This window comes from Muscardinus avellanarius (genome assembly GCF_963383645.1).
Source record: "Muscardinus avellanarius genome assembly, chromosome: 13".
In the NCBI taxonomy this organism is placed as follows: Eukaryota; Metazoa; Chordata; class Mammalia; order Rodentia; family Gliridae; genus Muscardinus; species Muscardinus avellanarius.
The window spans coordinates 36,240,532-36,258,025 of record NC_137799.1 but is presented as its reverse complement, the minus strand read 5'-3'; the positions used below and the strand labels follow the sequence as shown (position 1 = coordinate 36,258,025).

General features: G+C 46.8%; 1 protein-coding gene across 1 annotated transcript in view; it reads right to left on the bottom strand.

Moving 5' to 3' along the window:
- The window catches only part of GABBR2 (gamma-aminobutyric acid type B receptor subunit 2), a gene marked incomplete at both ends in the record, with an annotated part of 372,345 nt that overhangs the window by 192,170 nt on the left and 162,681 nt on the right, over window positions 1-17,494 (bottom strand). The window contains one exon of the mRNA XM_080708508.1: window positions 16,388-16,558. Within this exon, the coding sequence (XP_080564634.1) occupies window positions 16,388-16,558 (171 nt within the window). The remainder of the gene's footprint in view (window positions 1-16,387; window positions 16,559-17,494) is intronic.

The following is a 17,494-nucleotide window of genomic DNA, read 5'->3' as shown; positions in this document are numbered from 1 at the left end:
AGTTCAATCCTCAGTACCACACATACGTACAAAAAATATTAAAAATTTTTATGCAAAAGACACTATTAAGAAAGTGAAAAGACAGCTGGGCAAGGTGTCATGCCTGTAATTCCAGTCCTTGAGAGAATGAGACAGGAGGAATGAGGGTTCACAGTAAAGCCTCAGGAACTGAGTGAAGCCTTCTGGAGCTTAATGAGACCCTGTTTCCAAAAAAAAAAATAATAATAATAATAATAATAGCCAGGCGTGGCGACGCATGCTTGTAATACCCGCACTTAGGAGGCTGAGACAGGAGGATTGCACAGGTTGGAAGCCAGCCTCATCTACTTAGTGAGGCTCTCAGCAACTGAGTGAGACCGTTTCCAAATAAAATATAAAATGGGTCTGGGAGTATAGCCCGGAGGTAGAAAGCCTCTGAGTTCCACCTCCAGTACCCCCCCCCCACACACAAATAGGGTTGGAGGTGTAGCTCAGAGGTAGAATGCCCCTAGGTTCCACCCCCCAGTACCACAAAGTAAGTAAATAAATAATTTTTAAAAAGTGAAAAGGTGCCGGATGTGGTGGCACACATTTATAAATCCCTGCGCTTGGGAAGTGGAGACAGGAGGATCACGCAGGTTCAAAGCCATCCTCACTAGCTTAAGAGACCCTGTTTCCAAATAAAATATAAAATAGGTCTGGGAGTATAGTCTGGAGGTAGAAGTGTTCCATCCCCAGTATCACACACACACACAAAAAGTGAAGAGACAACTTACAGAATGGGAGCAGATCATGCAGTTAGTCTCCCAACTTATGATGGTTTGACTTAGGAATTCTTTGAACTTACAGTGATACAAAAGCAAATGATATTCAGTATAAACCAAACTTTTTTTTGTATTTTGATCCCCGCCTGTCCGCCCCGCCGCCAGGCACTGGGCTAGGGACGTGCAGTGACATCTGGTCCTGATGCTGGGCGGTAGCAGCAAGCCCCAGCTCCCAGTCAGCCACGCAGTCTGCGGGTGGAAGCCAGCACTGTAGTACACGGTGCTGCCTGTGCTCTTTGGACACAGGCATTCAATAAATGACATGAGCTACTCAAAACCTCATCCTAAAATAGGTTTGTGCTAGATAATTTTGCCCAACCGTAGGCTAATGCAAATATTGTAAGCACACTGAAGGTTGGCCAGGCTTAGCTAGCATGTTCACTAGGTTAGGTCTATTAAGTGTATTCTTGTGTTTTCAATTTACCATAGGTTTATCAGGATATAGCCTCATCCTAAGTCAAGGAGCATCTGTATCTGATATGGATTCAATATCCAGGATATGTAAAGAATTCTTACAACTCATTAACAATAATGCAAACCAATTAAAAGTTGGTCAAAAGATCTGAATAGGTACATTTCCAAAGAAGATCCACAAAGAACCAATAAACACATGAAAAGATGCCCAACATCTTTATTCTTTAGAGAAAAATGCACATTCAAACTACAATGAGATATCTTTTTACAACCACCAGGGTGGCCATATTTTTTTAAGTGGAAAATAACAAATGCTGGCAAGGATGTGGAGAAATTGGAACTCTTGTACACTACCGGCAAGAACGTAAAAATGGTGCAGTCATCGATCCAAACCAAGATTGGTAATTTCTATACATGTAAAATAAAGACTTACAATATAGGCCAGCAGTTCCACCCCTTGGACACACATACATCCAAAAGAATTGGAACATATATTCATACACAAAAAAAAAAAAGAAAAAGAAAGGGTTGGGAGTGTAGCTCAGAGGTAGAAAGCCCCTGCTTTCAGTCCCCAGTACCAAAAAAGAAAACAAAACAAAAAGATGAGTATAATAGTTTATCACAGTAATTGATCAAAGAAAAGGCCGCTAAAGAGATTCTAAACAGGCCTCTGATTTTGTGGCATGCCTGTCTGGTATATACACACTCAGTAAATAGGACATTTGTTAACATGATAAGGAATGTCTGACAGACATACATCAAACCTTGCTAACAACATTTTTATTAAATCCAGAAAAAGACAAGAATACCCTGCATTACCTCAATTTTTAGATTGTTGGTGAATTAGAATGGCTAGTGAATGAAGAGGAAAACAATAATTAAGTGCGGTGCTGTTCTAAGCCCGAAATGCTTTACATGTCTTAGAATTTTACTACTCACAAAACTGAGGTAATATGAGTATGTCCCTATTAACAGGGACACAAGAAAAGTCAATGACTTGCCCAAGGTCATCAGCTGGTAAGTAGCTGAGCTGGAATCAGAGCCCAGGAATCTATGTGCCTGCTCTTAACCATGATGCAGTGCTGCCCGAATGAAGAATTGATGAAGATAAAGAGCTCATAATGCTGGAGAGCAGAAAGCAAATGTATTCTTGTTCTAGAAGTTATTGCCTCCCTAGAAAACCCAAAAGAATTAAGAGAGGAAAGACTACCAGAAGTGATGAGTTTAGCGTGGCCAGTTGTGAGAGGTATACACACAGATCAATAGCTTTTTGACATTCCAGCGATAACTACTCAACAAACGTCATGGAAAATAGATCCTATTCCCTGCAGCAATAACGAACACAGAATACCGGAAAACAAACTGAATAGCTAAAGGAAAGGACCTACGTAAAGCAGATGACAGAGCTGGGCTGACCCCGTCAAGAAGCCTGGGCTGGAGAAGTGTCCCGTGTTCCTGAATGTGCAGACTCTGTGGTACAGAGACATCAGGTTGGCCCCCAGGTAATTACAGAATTGATGGAATTCAAGTAAAACCACCAAAACCACTGTGGGAACCTAACGGCGATTTAAATAGGTGAATGAAGATGATCAGGAGAAAAGAAGGGAGCATTGCACATCACATTACATTATGTTATGTCATAATAGAGCACTATATTTAATGCACTGAAATGTCAATTCCAGAATAGATAATTAGATCAATGGAACAAAATTTTAAAAGAGTCTAAAGCTATACTATCCCACTTTGTAGCACTACTAGCCACACGTGGTTACTGAGCACCTAGAGTGTTCCTGTCACATGTTGAAATGATAGTATTTGGGACATGTTTCATTAAATAAAATGTATTATAGAAATTAATTGCACCTGTTTCTTTTTGATTTTTAAAATGTGGCTGCTGGAAAATATGAAATCACATAAGTGGCTTGAAATACATTTCTATCACATAGAGACAGTCTAAAATATATGTAAAATGTAGCATGCTATTTTCCGAAGATAAAATTTAGCATCGACATTTTAAATGAGTCCGGAAAAGATAGATTAATTGAGTGACTATAAGGGCAAGAGGAGAAAGGGTGGAAATTTCAGACCATATGCTGAAATTCCAGGTAAACTAAAACATGAATAAACATACAAGAAGAAAAGATAGTTGACTATTTACAAGAAAGTTCTTGCGACGAGAAGAGGCTTTTCGACATTCCTGCAATAACTACTTTAAAAACGTCATGGAAGGCCGGGCATGGTGGCACACGCTTGTAATCCCCGCACTTGGGAGGCAGAAACAGGAGGATCGCGCAGGTTCGAAGCCAGCCGCACGCTGGCTTAGGAGACCCTGTTTCCAAATAAAAATGTAAAAATAGGTCTGGGAGTGTAGCCCAGAGGTAGAAGGGCTTCCAGAAACCCCAGTACCACCAACAAAACCAAAAAACCAAAAAACGTCATGGAAAATAGATCCTATTCCCCGCAGCAATAATGAACGCAGAATACCTGAAAACAAACTGAATATCTAAAGGAAAGAACCTACGTAAAGCAAATGACAAAGTGGCTCAACGTGAACATTAAAGGTGAAAAAAAATGGTCTTGATAAATCTATCAAATGCTAAGATATTTCAAAATGTAAAATAACATCAGAAATAAAATAAGACCACAGGAGAACATGAAAGATGGGAAATAGCCGCAGCCAACATGACAAGGGGCTGATGGCCTTACTTATAAATGAGTAAGAAGAGAAACAGTCCAAGAGGGAAGAGCGCCAACAACACAAACTGCCAGTTTACAAAAGGAGAAACAGAAACGAGAAAGACTCTCAGTAAAAGAAATTCAATCTCAATAGTAATCAAAGAAATGCAAATTAAAATCGCAACTGCCAAAGATCAGAGAAGAATAATACACAACGTTGGCAAGGCGTGCTTCCATACACGGCTGTGAAACTCTAAATGGGTATGATCTTTCTGGAGGACATTTTGGCACTATGTACAAAAGGTTCGAAAATGCACATGTGCTATTTCTAGGAACTGATCCATGCAAAAATAAGATGTTCAAACAAAAATTCAAGTATGAATTGTATTACTGTTTATAATCAGTAAAAACTGGCAGCTACTCCCATGCTCTGTGATGGGGGCTTTCTTGAGTAAATGATAGCATACGTATTGGGGAGAACTTTTCAGAGATTAGACATTAATGTAGAGAGACATTAACAGCAAATACATCCTACCTCCCGTCCCATCCCAAATTCCTTGAAATGGTGAAGAATTTTAAAGAAAACATTTCTAATAGTTCAAGAAAACATGATTGCCATTAATGGACAGAATATTTGCAGAATTGCTGGAATACTAGAAGGAAGAGAAGAGATTGTAGGATAAATAAGACTGGAGAAAAACAGAGCTCAAAACACATCAGAGAGGATTATGGCCCAGGAGGGGACACCCCTTGGTCACCAGGGCCAGAGCCAATGAGCGCCGGGCAGTCATTATGAGCTGCAGGGGTGGAGAACATTTGCTGACCTGGGTTAACATTCCCCCCTGCATTGCTAAGTTCAAGAAGCCGTTTCTATAGTAAGTACTCATTTCAGCATGTTTGCTGATGCAGATTGAAAAACAAAACAAAAAAAACCCCCAGAGATGGTGCAAGCCCAGATGTTAACAATGAACTTTCGGGGGATGGCTGCTTTAGTTTAGATGAAGTTTGTCCCTCAAAGGGCCATGAGTCTGAGGCTTAGTCCCCAGTGTGACAACGTTGGGAGGCAGTGTGGACTGTGTAAGAGGCGGGGCCTAGAGGGAAGAAATGAGGTCATTGAAGGTGCTGACCAAGGAAGAAACTGAGGTAGATCTCCTAGGATCTTGGTTAGTTCTCAAGAGAGGGTTGACTTGCCCTGTGCGCTCTCCCTCTTGCACACATTCCCACAGTGTGATGCTATTTACGAGGAGACCTTTACCAGACTCAAGCCACACTGTCACCAAAGACTTCAACCTCCAGAACTGTGAGCTAAATAAACCTCTTTTTTTAAAAAATAAAGTTCCCAGCCTCAGGCATTTTGCAATAGCAGTAGAAAACAGACTAATACATTAGGTTACTGGCTGATCTTTAATTTTCCTTTTTGTTCTTTTGTGTTTTCCAAGTTTTCTGCCCTGAGTTACGTATCAATATTGCAGTTAGGAAAGAATACTTAATATTGTAAAATAAAAAAAGCAAAAAGTAACAAGGGAATGTGACATTTTTATATAAGAAAGTAACAACAATCTTAATATTTTTCTTTTGAAATACTGCAATAGCCTCCTGGCTGGTTTCTTACCCTTTGGTCTGCTTGTCCCAATCTGCCCTGAAGATGCCAACATCGCATCCCCTATTTAAAATCCTCTCTTGCCAGGCATGGTGGTGCATACCTGTAATTCCAGTATGTGGGAGGTTGAAACAGGATTGCAAGTTGGAGGACAGCCTCAGCAAGTAGTGAGACTCTCATAAACCTAGCAAGACCCTGTTTCAAAAGATTAAAAATAAAATAAAATAAGGCTGGGGTGTAGCTGGTAGGTAGAATGCCTCTGGGTTCAATCCCCGGTACCAAAATTAATTAATAATTAATAAAATCCTCTCCTGGCTCCCTAGTGCCTGCAGACAAAGCCGTAACTTAGAGACATCAGAGCCCTTGCTACCTGTGTCTTCCCAGTTCATTCTCCACTCCTCAGCCTGTGTCGACTACTCATGGTCTCCTGAAGGCTAGGCACCTTCTCCACTATACGCTCTTGTGTTCACCTGGCTCTGGTGTTCCCTGAGTCCGGCAGATGGGCCCTGAGGGAGAACTTGCAGCCTGAATGGACCAGGATAGCTCTGGAGCACCTATCTACTACAAGATGTGCTGCCCTGCCAGCCAAGAGGCCCAACCAAAATATGACATTCTGTGCAGAGCTGTAGGAGCCGGCACAGAGGGCTTGCTGCACTCTGAGATCCAGGAGCTGGGAAAATAGGAAAACTTGAGTGCAGAATTCCTTGGCAACAACTCCAGGGTCTGTGAGCAGGTGCCTGGAGAGATGCATAGGTCAGCCTGTACAGCCACCTCCTGGATTCTGGATGGGGGTGCATGCCTGGGGGACACTGACCTCCCCATTCCACCAGGGCAGGCACAAGCCAGGGTTCATGTATGCACCTTCCACCTCTTGGCTGTTAAACCCTGGCAGAGTCACACAACCATCCCTGAGTGGGTCCTCATTAGAACAAAGATGTCAGCGTCCTGGCTGACTGAAGGTTGTCACCAGCCACAGTTGGTACTCAGAAACAGCAGTTGGTGATGTGAGGATGATGCTTTCCTACCCAAAGGTCCTGATGCAGCAGCGACTCTGCAGAGCAGGAGTCATGTCTGAGACTGAGCCGGGGCTACAGGAGGTGCTAGGAAGTATCCCGTGAGGGTGTTGAGCTCTCTGTGGACAGCCATTTTCTCCAAAGAGTGTCTCAAAGAAGGCACACTCCCTCCCTTCCTCGCCCCTGCACCCCAGGATCCTGGCAACCTAGGCCCAGGACATAGTCACCCACTGAGCTGACACTGACCCTCACAACAGTGTGTGTGTGTGTGTGTGTGTGTGTGTGTGTGTGTGTGTGTGTGTGAAAGAGAGAGAGAGAGAGAGAAGGAGAGAGACAGAGACAGAGACAGAGACAGACAGACAGAGGGAAGGCTGGCTGGAATGCTAGGGAGGGCCATCTACCAGGCCCCACAATCTTCCCTCTACTCTCCCTCTTCCCAAGTGGAACGGGGAGGACGACAGTGTCTCCTGCCTGATAGGTAGGAACTCTGAGGCTGACCAGAGCAGCCAGCCCAGAGGTCTGCAGCCAGCCTGGAGGTCTGCCTTCTCCTAGCAGGCTTCTCCCTGAAGCAGTCCTCGACAAAGAACCCTGGATGTGCATATACTGCCCCCAAGATGATGGAGCACAGGACCCTGGACGCCCACAGGTGGTGGTTCTCCCAGCTGGCACCTTCCTACTCTGTGGGCAGAGACCCTGCAGGAGGCTCCACTTCTTGGGGGTGCTCACAGGAAGGAACAAGTGCTGGGTGAACCTGGATCTATTCCCATGGAGCCTCAGCAAGATGTTGAGGGCCTGAGGGGCCAGTTTTTGACCTTTATGGAAAAGTCTCCCATCAGAAATCTGCTGGTCCCGCCCATCCCTTGCCCACCCTTGTGAGTTAAAAGAACAGGTGGCCAAGAGGCCCTCATTCATCCCAGTGGCCCCCAAACCTCAATTGCTCCTGCACCCCTGGGGCCATTTCACCTTGTCTGTATACCACTGGGGTGACCGCTAACTCAGCTGCTTCCTTTTTCTTTTTGACAGAGTTTCTACTCTAAGCAATAGCATTCATGAAGTACAGTGAATGAGCTGGGAACAAATTACCTACTTAGTATATAAAACATAAGCAAAGTACTGTTAAAATTGTACAAAATCATGTCACATATTCAGACCCAATTGGGAAAATAACGGATCTACCTCCTCCCAAATGTCAAAAAGCTGCCATAAACAGCCACCTTGGTGCAGGTGGGACAGACAAGGCATGGCTCCTGCCTGCCTGGTGCCTCCTGGAGCTGGAGGGAGAGCAAAAGAGGACAGTATGTATGCTTAGGCCCCATTAAAGTCACCTAAAAGCACCAGCAAGTTCTTTAAACAAGAGTTTTGGAGGATCACTCATGCCATTAGGACTAGAATCTGATCCACCCGGAGCCCTCCTGTCTCCTAATGACAGACCTGCAGGTGCACCAGCGGCCCAGGCGAGCCTGCAGCAGGAGCAAGCCAGGAGGCGGCTGGGCCCGAGTCCCTTCTTGAGCTTGGCCCTGTTCTCAGATACACAGAGACACAGAGGTCTGGCCTCCAGGCTGCCCATGCCCCCGTCCAGTTCATCTCAAACCTCAGTGTGCCTCAGGTCAGGATGTGAGCCCCAATCCAGTGTCTGCCTCAGCTGCTCTTGTGTGGAGCCCAGGTGCTGTCGCTAGTGCTGCTGGTCTAGGGACCACACTTTGAGAACCTCTGCTCCAGAGGATGGGATTATGTACTCCTGAAGACAAAGGATTGGGAACGGTTGACCAGACATGAGGAACCTCCAGTAAAAAGCACTGAGCTAAAACCACAATGTTTACATCCTCAACGCCCCACGCCCTCACCCGGCAGCAACCGCACGGCAAATTCCTGGTTCCGGGGGCTGGCCCAGAACTTTCCACTGAGACCTTTAGGAGAATGCCCACCAGCAACCAATGTCACATCTGGGAAAGACATCAGCTTAAAAAATGACAGCCTGTCCAAGGCAGAGTTCTGGGGGAGCCTATTAGAATGGCCCAGGCCAGCAGGCTCTGCAGCTCTTGAGGTCAGGATAGGGAGGGGGTCTCCTCAAGCATCGAGATGATGGGACTGGGGTGTCTCTGAACCTCCTACCTCCTGTCGCCATCCCAAGTGCAGAGCAACACAGGGCGGCAGAGAGGAAATAACTGACCTAATGGATAGAGAAATCTTTTATTGAAACCCTCACTGAACACACAGGAACCGGACAGCACACAGGAAGACAGAACACGGTGATCAGTGGTGGCAATGGGGGAGAAAGCAGGGGCGTCTTATGTTGCATCGTACTAAGAGCAGGTACAGAGAGAAGTCCCAGGAAAGAGAGCACAGAGGCTGCGCACATGCCTGATCCCACTGGAGAGGGAGGTGCAGCCAGGTCAGGGCAGATGCTCCTGCCCAGAGCCGGCCTGGAGGTTTGGCTGGACCAAAGGGCAGAGGGGGAAGAGAGAGAGGGTGAGACAAAAGGAGGCCCCAGGGGACTGCAAAGTCCTTCTCAAGCCAACTGAGGGGCCAGGAAAGAGCTGTTGAATCTGACAAGGGCGGCCCCTGGCTTTAGAGCATCATGGGGTCCCCCTGCCCTCCTCTGCGGGGGTGTCTCTCCCAAGCTCCTCCAGAAGAGCTCGGACCATTTTAGCTTGGTTCACCAGAGACCCCTGTGGTGGGGCAGATGGCACCCTGGCAAGTGGGGAGAGCTCCACAGGGCCAGGCGGGGTCCTGGAAGGCCTAAAAGGACAGGTCTTTGAAGAGGAGGCACTGCAGATGGCAACCTTTTGGTCATGGGCAGATCAAGGGCCTTGGTGCTCCTGTTACTCAAGGGAGGTCCAGTATAAGAAAAGGTCAGTCCCAGAGCATCGAGATCATCAGGGACCAGCGGCCAGGCAGGGAGTCTTGGAGTCTGTCTAGAGGAACGGGGGTGGTGCTGGGCCAGGCCCAGAAACCCAGCCACGCAGGGGCTTCTGAGGGGGACTGGTACAGGCTGACGAACCAGATTCTAGATGATGCTAAAAATAACTGCTCCCCTTGCTCAGTGCTTTTGAGCCAGGCTCTTTACTTAGAGCTTTCTGTGTCCTAATACCTTTAATCCTCACCACAAGCCTGAGAGGTAGATACTATGATCATCCCCATACACCAAAAAATAAAAAAAATGCTAAATAAGCTTCTGAAAAGATGCTCCATATCTTTGTCATCAGGGAAATGCAAATTAAAACAAGCTTATAAAAATGCTCCACATCGTCTATGACATTAGGGACATTCAAATTAGAGCGGTATCAAGGTACCACTGGTGCACGCTTGGAGTCCTAGCATTGGGAGGCTGAAACAGGAGGACCGAGGTTTGTGGATAGCCCCAGCTACTTAGTAAGGCCCTTTGCAACTCAGTGAGACCCTGTTTCAAAATAAAGAATAAAAAATAGGACCGGGGCTGGAGCTCAGAGGTAGAATGCCCCGGGGTTTCATCTCCAGTACTGGAAAAAAAAAAAAAAAAAAAAAAAAGAATGGACAAACCCAGAATGTCGACAGCACCAAATGTCGGTGAGGATGTAGAGCCATGGGGACTCTTCACGCATCGCTGGGGGAGTGCGAAATGACACAGCCACTTTGGAAGGTGGTGTGTGAGTTTCTTACAAAATTAAACATACTCTGCCATATATGATCTGGCAATCAAGCTCCTTGGTGTTGACTCAAAGGAGCTGAGAACTTACACTGACACACAAACCTGCTGCACACAGATGTTTATGGCAGCTTCATTCATAGTTGCTGAAACTTGGAAGCCACTACAATGTCCTTCAGCACATAATTGGATGAATAAGTTGCGGTGTATCTAGACAATGAAATATTATTCAGCACTAAAAAAAAAAATAAGTGAGCCCAGAAAAGACCTGGAGGAGTGAAGTGCACAACAAGTAAAAGAAGTCAGTCTGGAAAAGGTGACATTCTATATGATTCCAACTGTAAGATACAGAAAAGTGTCTTATAAAACTATGGAGAACAGTAAAATGGTAGAATTTTTAGGATAGCGAAAATACTCTGGCACTGTAATCATAGACAGGTGTCACCAAACATCTTTCCAAACTCACAGGATGTGCAGCAGTAAGAGTGCTCTGTGGACTCCGCGAGTCCTGGCGTGTCAGTGAGAGTTCATCAGCTGTAACAAATGTCCCATGTGACAAAGGGTGTGGATAACAGCAGAGGCTGTGCGTGTGGGGAGGGGGTACATACAGGACACCTCTTCTTCTTAACTTTTCTGTGAACCTAAAACTGTTCTAAAAATATAGTGTTTTTAAAAATCCAGAGCAAAGCCGGGCGTGGTTGCGCATGCTTGTATTCCCCGCGATTGGGAGGTAGAGACAGGAGGATCGCGCAGGTTCGAAGCCAGCCTCGCTGGATTAAGAGACCCTGTTTCCAAATAAAAATATAAAATAGGCCTGGGAGTGTAGCCTGGAGGTAGAAGGGTTTCCAGGAACCCCAGTACCACAATAAATAAATAAATAAATAAATAAATAATAAATCCAGAGCAAAACTGAGACACAAAGAGGCTAAGTGATTCTCATGACCATATCCCGAGGTTGGGTGGATCAGGGTCAATGACCAGCTCCCTACACCCTCATTCTAGAATCAAATGTTCTTTGAACTAGAGGAGTCTCAGGTCAATGGGCCCAACTGCTTTATCTTACAGAAGGGAAAACCGAGACTTACAGAGAGCAAGCGATTTGTCTCAAGTCCCTTTGTAGGTGAGTTGCATCATAGGATTAAGAACCAAATAAATTACTTGGCAGGGATGTTAGTAGTCATAGACCTGCAACTGGGGGAGAGACCCCAACTTCTTGTCCTCTGCTGTCCTCCAGATTTCCATCTCCGCCCCGGCCCATCTTGGCCCTGTGAGCATCACTCAGCACTCTGGCCTTTCATTTCCTTGACCCCAATCCCAGGGACCTGCGCCTCTACTCACTTTGGTTACTGGCACCAGCTGGCCTGGCCCCTCAGTCTTTACATTTACCCTCCAGCTCCAATCACCCTGCCCCTCCAGACTCATTCCTACACCCGAGTCTTCATGAAGTTGCCCCGAGCTCAACTTCCTCCAGGCCTTCAGCCATGGGCCTGCTCAGCCCTTCTCATCCAGGACCCCGCAGGCCGCCCTCTCCATCAGTGCCTTGCCTCTCCATCAGCCCCCACCTTGGCTTTCACCTGGCCGAGGGCTGGAGCAAGGCTCTTTCCACCTCCTCTGCCCTGCTCCCCAGTGCCAGGCCTGCTGAGGACCAGCAGAATGCCAAGGGCACCCAGGCTGCTCCCACCACGAGAGGTGTCTGATTACAGAGGGCAGTAATTCTCAGCCCATGCTGAGATCACCCCAGGGCTCAAGCAGGCTCTCACTGGGGCTGTCTAATGTCACTGCTCGCAAGGCAGCCTGGCCATTAGGAATTGCAAAGTCCCCATGTGCTCTATCCATTACAGGGGAGACCCCCTCAGTAGTACAGAGATACAAGCTGCTGACACATGCCACAGCACGGCTGAACCTCCAAATTTACTGCACTAAGAAGCCAGGCACCAAAGATTATAGAGTCCCACTTATATGAAATTTCCAGTTGAGGCAAAACTCTAGAGAAGGCACGTGAACCTGGGGCTGAAGGTTAATCTGACTGCACGTGGCACAGGGAGCTCAGGAGTGCTGGGAGGGTCTCAGAACTGGATTGTGCTGATGGCTGCACAACTGTATAAATTTATTAAAAATAAATGAACTGTACACTAACAATGTAGGGACTGTCTGGAGTGTAAATAATACTTCAATCAATGGTTAAAACGAAAACAAAGAAAAAGGGAAAAATTCAATGTACAGAATTTAAATTTTATTTTGGACTAAAAAAAAAAAAAAAAACAGAATCAAAATCTCCACCATGGGGTTCCAACGAGGACAGGGTTGAGAGGCCACCAAGTGTACTCATCTCTGCCTCCACAGCACAGGGTCCAGGAGGCAGCCTGGTAGAGTGATGGTCTGAGGTCACAGCCATCTCTGGGCAAAGCAAGGCCTTGAGATCAGTTCATCTGATGGGGCCAGAGCAGCCTCTGTGCACTAGCCTGGCAACTCAGGGACTGGGGGCTCAGAGGAACTGCTGGTCCTCAAATTGGGGAGGCCCTCAGCCCTCTACCCTTCCCACAGTCCCAGTGCCACAGTGAAAAGCTCTTTGGGACTAAGGTTCCCCCTCCCCGCCCCTCCAACTTCAGGATTGCTTTCACTTGACATTCCTCGCAGGGCACCGTCCGGAACAGAAGTGCTCGACACTGTTGATCGACCAGTTTCATAAAAGGAATCCAGTTTCCCTTGCACTCATGAAAAGCTGTTAGCCTCTGGCGAGGTTCCAGGGGCTGCACTCTAGCGACACGGCCCAGACGTGGGGTGAGGGATGCCAAGGCCCTTGGGCACAGAGAGGAGTCAGCTGGGCTGAGAGATTTAAGTCAAGAGGGGCCCTTGTTAGCAATGCCACCGAGCAACATCCTGCCCTGGGAAAAGAGGCTTCCCATCGAGATGCCCTGAAAGTCCTCAGAGAGGCTGACACAGCTGTGAGGGGGACGGGAGGGAGATGTGCTGCCACTGTCATGGCCTGATCTCAGGGAGGGCGCGCAGTGGGGAAAGCACCGGCCAGCATCTGGAGGTGCAGGCACCCAGTGCTCCTGGGATCTTTACCAGCATGTGCCTAGCAAGAGGCCCATCCACCCTCTGCTTGCCTCAGTGTCCCCATCTGCAAAATGAAAACCAGCACCCCTCCATACAGTGCGGCTGGGAACCGACAGAGCGCTCAGTCAAGACAGTGCTTATTCTCTGTAGACCAAGCCTGCTCAGGATCTCCAACCTCTGAGGCTACAGCCCCACAGCTCCTAAGTGACTCCAGGGAGCTTGTGGATGGATGAGGAGAGGGAGAGGAAGTCTGCAGTGGGCAACAGGATCCTGGAAGTCAGTCCTGACTTTTCTAGGAGCAATCTATCTCACTGCAGAGATGTTTCAAAACCTTGAACTTTGTCCTTTACCTTCTCTGGGCCTGAATTTGCCCTGTAGATAATGAGGAGGTTGTTGTCTTTCAGGGCCCTCTAGGATCTGACAGCCAAAGATGCTACTAGAAGGAAGCAAGGCAGCCAGGCATGGTGGCACATGCCTGTAATCCCAGTTCTCGAGAGGCTGAGACAGGAGGATTGCATCCTCAAGGCCAGCCTCAGCAATTTAGCAAGGCCCTCAGCAACTTAGTGAGACCCTGTTGCACAATAAAATAATAAAATAGAGCTGGGGGTGTAGCTCTGAGGTAAAACGCCCCTGGGTTCAATCTCCATTACCACCACCACAACAAACAAACAAACAACAAAAAACGGAAGAAAACAAACAAACAAACAAACACCCAGAAAGAAGCAGGTCTCCTGAAGCTGAAGTCGCTGCAGGGTCTGGTGTTAATGGGCAGGCAGGGACGGGCCCTTCCACCCTCCACCAATCAGTCTGTCTCACCTCATTTTAGGACAGGCAGTGCTGCTGCGCAGAGGGCTGACTGCCAGCAGAAGCCTCCTCCACGTGTGGCCGTGGACGGTTCCCATCGGAAGCAAGTTGCTTTGGGCCTCTTCCCGGGGCTGAGAAGCAGGGATATGGAGGCCGGGTGCCTTGCCTAGGATGAGCCTGCCATGTTTGGATAACCCCCCGTTGTTGAGGACAAACACCTGCGCTTTCCAAACACCTCCAGAAACATCCCCTTCTGTGCCTGAACTTTACAGTTTATAAAGCTCTTTCGAATCCATTACTCACTGGATTTCTGCAAAAACCCTGCAGGGAGGGAGGCAGGGGAAGGGGGAGTGTCCCTATTTGACTTCCAGGGGAAGAAACTGTAGCCCAGAGAAGTGAGGTGGCTTCCCCAAGGCCTCAGAGACTCCAAGGCCCGGAGACTCGGGGGCGACAGCTGCAGAGAGGTAAGTGCCCAGCCGGAAGGGAGACCAGAACCAGTGACCCCAGTCCCGCTCTGCCTCACCACCGTGGTCACCCCTGGCCTTTCCCCTTCCTGGGCTGACAGGAGAGCGTGTGTGTCCTCTGCCACATCTCCTACTGAGGTTCGCCTGGGCCCTTGACTTATGCATGGAAATTCCCCACAAGGTCAAGAGATTGTTTCTCCTGGGCTGCTAGATATACCTGGCGTGTCTAGACTTGGGGGATTCCCAAGCATCAGGAGTGGGAAGAGAAAAAAAAAAGCAGATGGGCCAGACATGGTGACACACGCCTATATTCCCAGTACTTGGGAGGCTGAGATGGGAGGATTGCAGGTTCGAGATCAGCCTCAGAAAGTTAAAGAGAATCAGCAACCAAGTGAGCCTCTGTTTCAAAACAAACAAACAAACAAACAAACAAAGTGGGGGCTGGAGTGTAGCTAAGGGTTAGAATGATCCTGCGTTCAATCCCCGGTATCAAAAGGGAGTTAGAGCCAGGCGTGGTGGCGCACGCTTGTAATCCCAGGGTTCAGGAGGCTGAGACTGGAGGATCCCGGTTCGCGGACAGCCTCAGCTACTTAGCGAGGCCCTCTGCAACTCAGTGAGACCCTGTCTCAAAATAAAGAATAAAAAATAGGGCAGGGGGTGTAGCTCGGAGGTCGAAAGCCCCTGGGTTCCATCCCCAGACCCACAGGAAAAAAAAAAAAAAAGAGAGAATTAGAAAAGAAAAAAAATAAATAAAGGAAAGCAACTAGGAAGAAAGAACGAGAGGCCTCTCTGCACTCATGGTGGGTAGGGGGAGTAACTCATTTTAAGCTTTTGCTACCATCTGCCATTAGTAAGGATGCTGGAAACGGGAATGTCCGAGGGCCACTGGTGGGACAGGAAAGTGAAACTGTCCTGTCAGAGGTCCACTCGTCTCAAATTTTAAATGGCCCAGTAGTTCTGCCTCCAGAAATCTCTTGCCAAGGTGCACGCCTAGTGTGAAGCTCTTGGTTGTGTTATCAAAAAGTGGTAAACATCCCTCGGGGTCTGGCTCAATAAGTCATGATATATCCATTGACTGAACACCACGCCCCAGTGAATCATAAGGGTCCCGGGATCTACTGAAAAGCAAAATATATTTATCACTTGAGTTTAAAGAAATATATACTGAAGCTGGGTATGGTGGCGTACACTTGTATTCCCAGTACTTGGGAGAATGAGACAGGAGGATTGTAGGTTCGCAACCAGCCTCAGCTACTTAGCGAGGCCCTCTACAACTTAGTGAGACCCTGTTCAAAAAAAAAAAAAAAAAAAAAAAAAAAGCAGGGCTCAGGGTATAGCTCAGAGGTAGAATGCCCCTAGGTTCAATCCCCAATGCCAAAAAATAAAGAATAAAAAAGTGAAATATACTGAAAAAGTTCTAGGCAGATGAATACCAAACTGAAAATGGGGATAAGGGAGAATTTGGGAGGGAGATATAGAGATTAGGCCAAATCAATGTTTTGTTTCCATATATATTCTGGCATATATATATATATATATATATTCATATATATTCCATATATATTTTCTTTTTTTGAACAAAACAGAACACAGTACCATATATTCATGTATGTTTATAAGACATGATTAAAAACAAACAAACAAAAACCTCAAAAAGCCACTCAATCTGAGGTGGCCTGGGAGTCTTGATTCTAAGCCATCTCTGTCCCCAAGCTCTCCTCACAGGACAAAGCGTATGGGTGTCGTGTAAGAATTTGGATGGTCACTACATCATCAGTAATGGACACAACCCAGCAGAACCAGGGAGTAACAGGGGCTCCCCACCCCTCGCGCGAGCCCATGGCTCTGCTACCAGCTCTATTATGCCGGGGGCCAAAGTGCCCGGATCCAAATAGACAAAAACCCTCGCCTCGGCCCAGCCCACACACCTCGGAGAAGCGCTGCACGTCCTGCGTGAGCGTGCCCACGCGCTTCCAGTGGTAGTGCTTAAGCAGCTTCAGGATGGCCGGGTTCACCGCGTTGTCGGATGGCACCGTCCGGAAGAAATAAGGATATTTCTTTTTATCAGCTAGGACGGGCGTGGTTGCGGCAAATGAAAGCTGGAAAACATAAAAAGAGACAAGACCGGTCACTGGGGGCTTTCTAGGCCTACAAGATCTGGATCTTTCAGCGCACACATTTACACAATTATCGATAAATCCAGGCACAGCAGCTGCAAGCCCAGCATCTTTCCTAACGGCTTTGAGACCTGTTGTTCTATCTCGGGACACAAACACCGGGGGGCAAAATGTTTTTAAGACTTTTCATCGTTAAGCGTAAAACTTAACAATACATACTTTGAAATGGAAGAGGTTACAAATGCAAAATTAGGAGAAAGAAGGAAAACAATTAGCCAGCAACCAGATCCCCCCACAAGAGCCACCATTATCATGTCATCTGTTTCCTTCTGGCCCTTTCTGAATGCACAGTGATCAGACTTTTTACAGAAGTGTCTTGAGATTATTCTAAATGCATCATTGAACTGGCTCCCCCACCTCACCTTAACATCACCCTTATGAGCATTTAACCAACCTGTCAAAGACTCCTCATAAACATTTTAATAGCTGCATAATATTCCAGAAAATGAATACACCACAATTTACTGAGTCATGTCTCCTCCGGGGGGTATTCGGATTGTTTCTCATTTGTTCTCTTTATTGTTTTATTATTCTACAGCCATCTTTGTGTATAGCATTTCCCCTTATAATTCAGGAATTACTTCCATAGGACAGAGTCTGTGATGTCAAATTTCCCAGAGAAAGACAGGATATTAGCCTTTAAAGACTCTATACTTATTTCCAAAAAGGCTTTTTTATCGATTTACATATCTGCTAGTCAGGTATAATTAGAGAGCCAATTTCACCACACTCTTGTCAACAGGGAATAGAACATTTTTCTATCCAATTTTATAATGAATTATCACTAAAAAAAATCTGAATCACATTGCACTCATGGTTACACATAATGTTGAACCTTTTTCCATGTGGTCGTTAGCA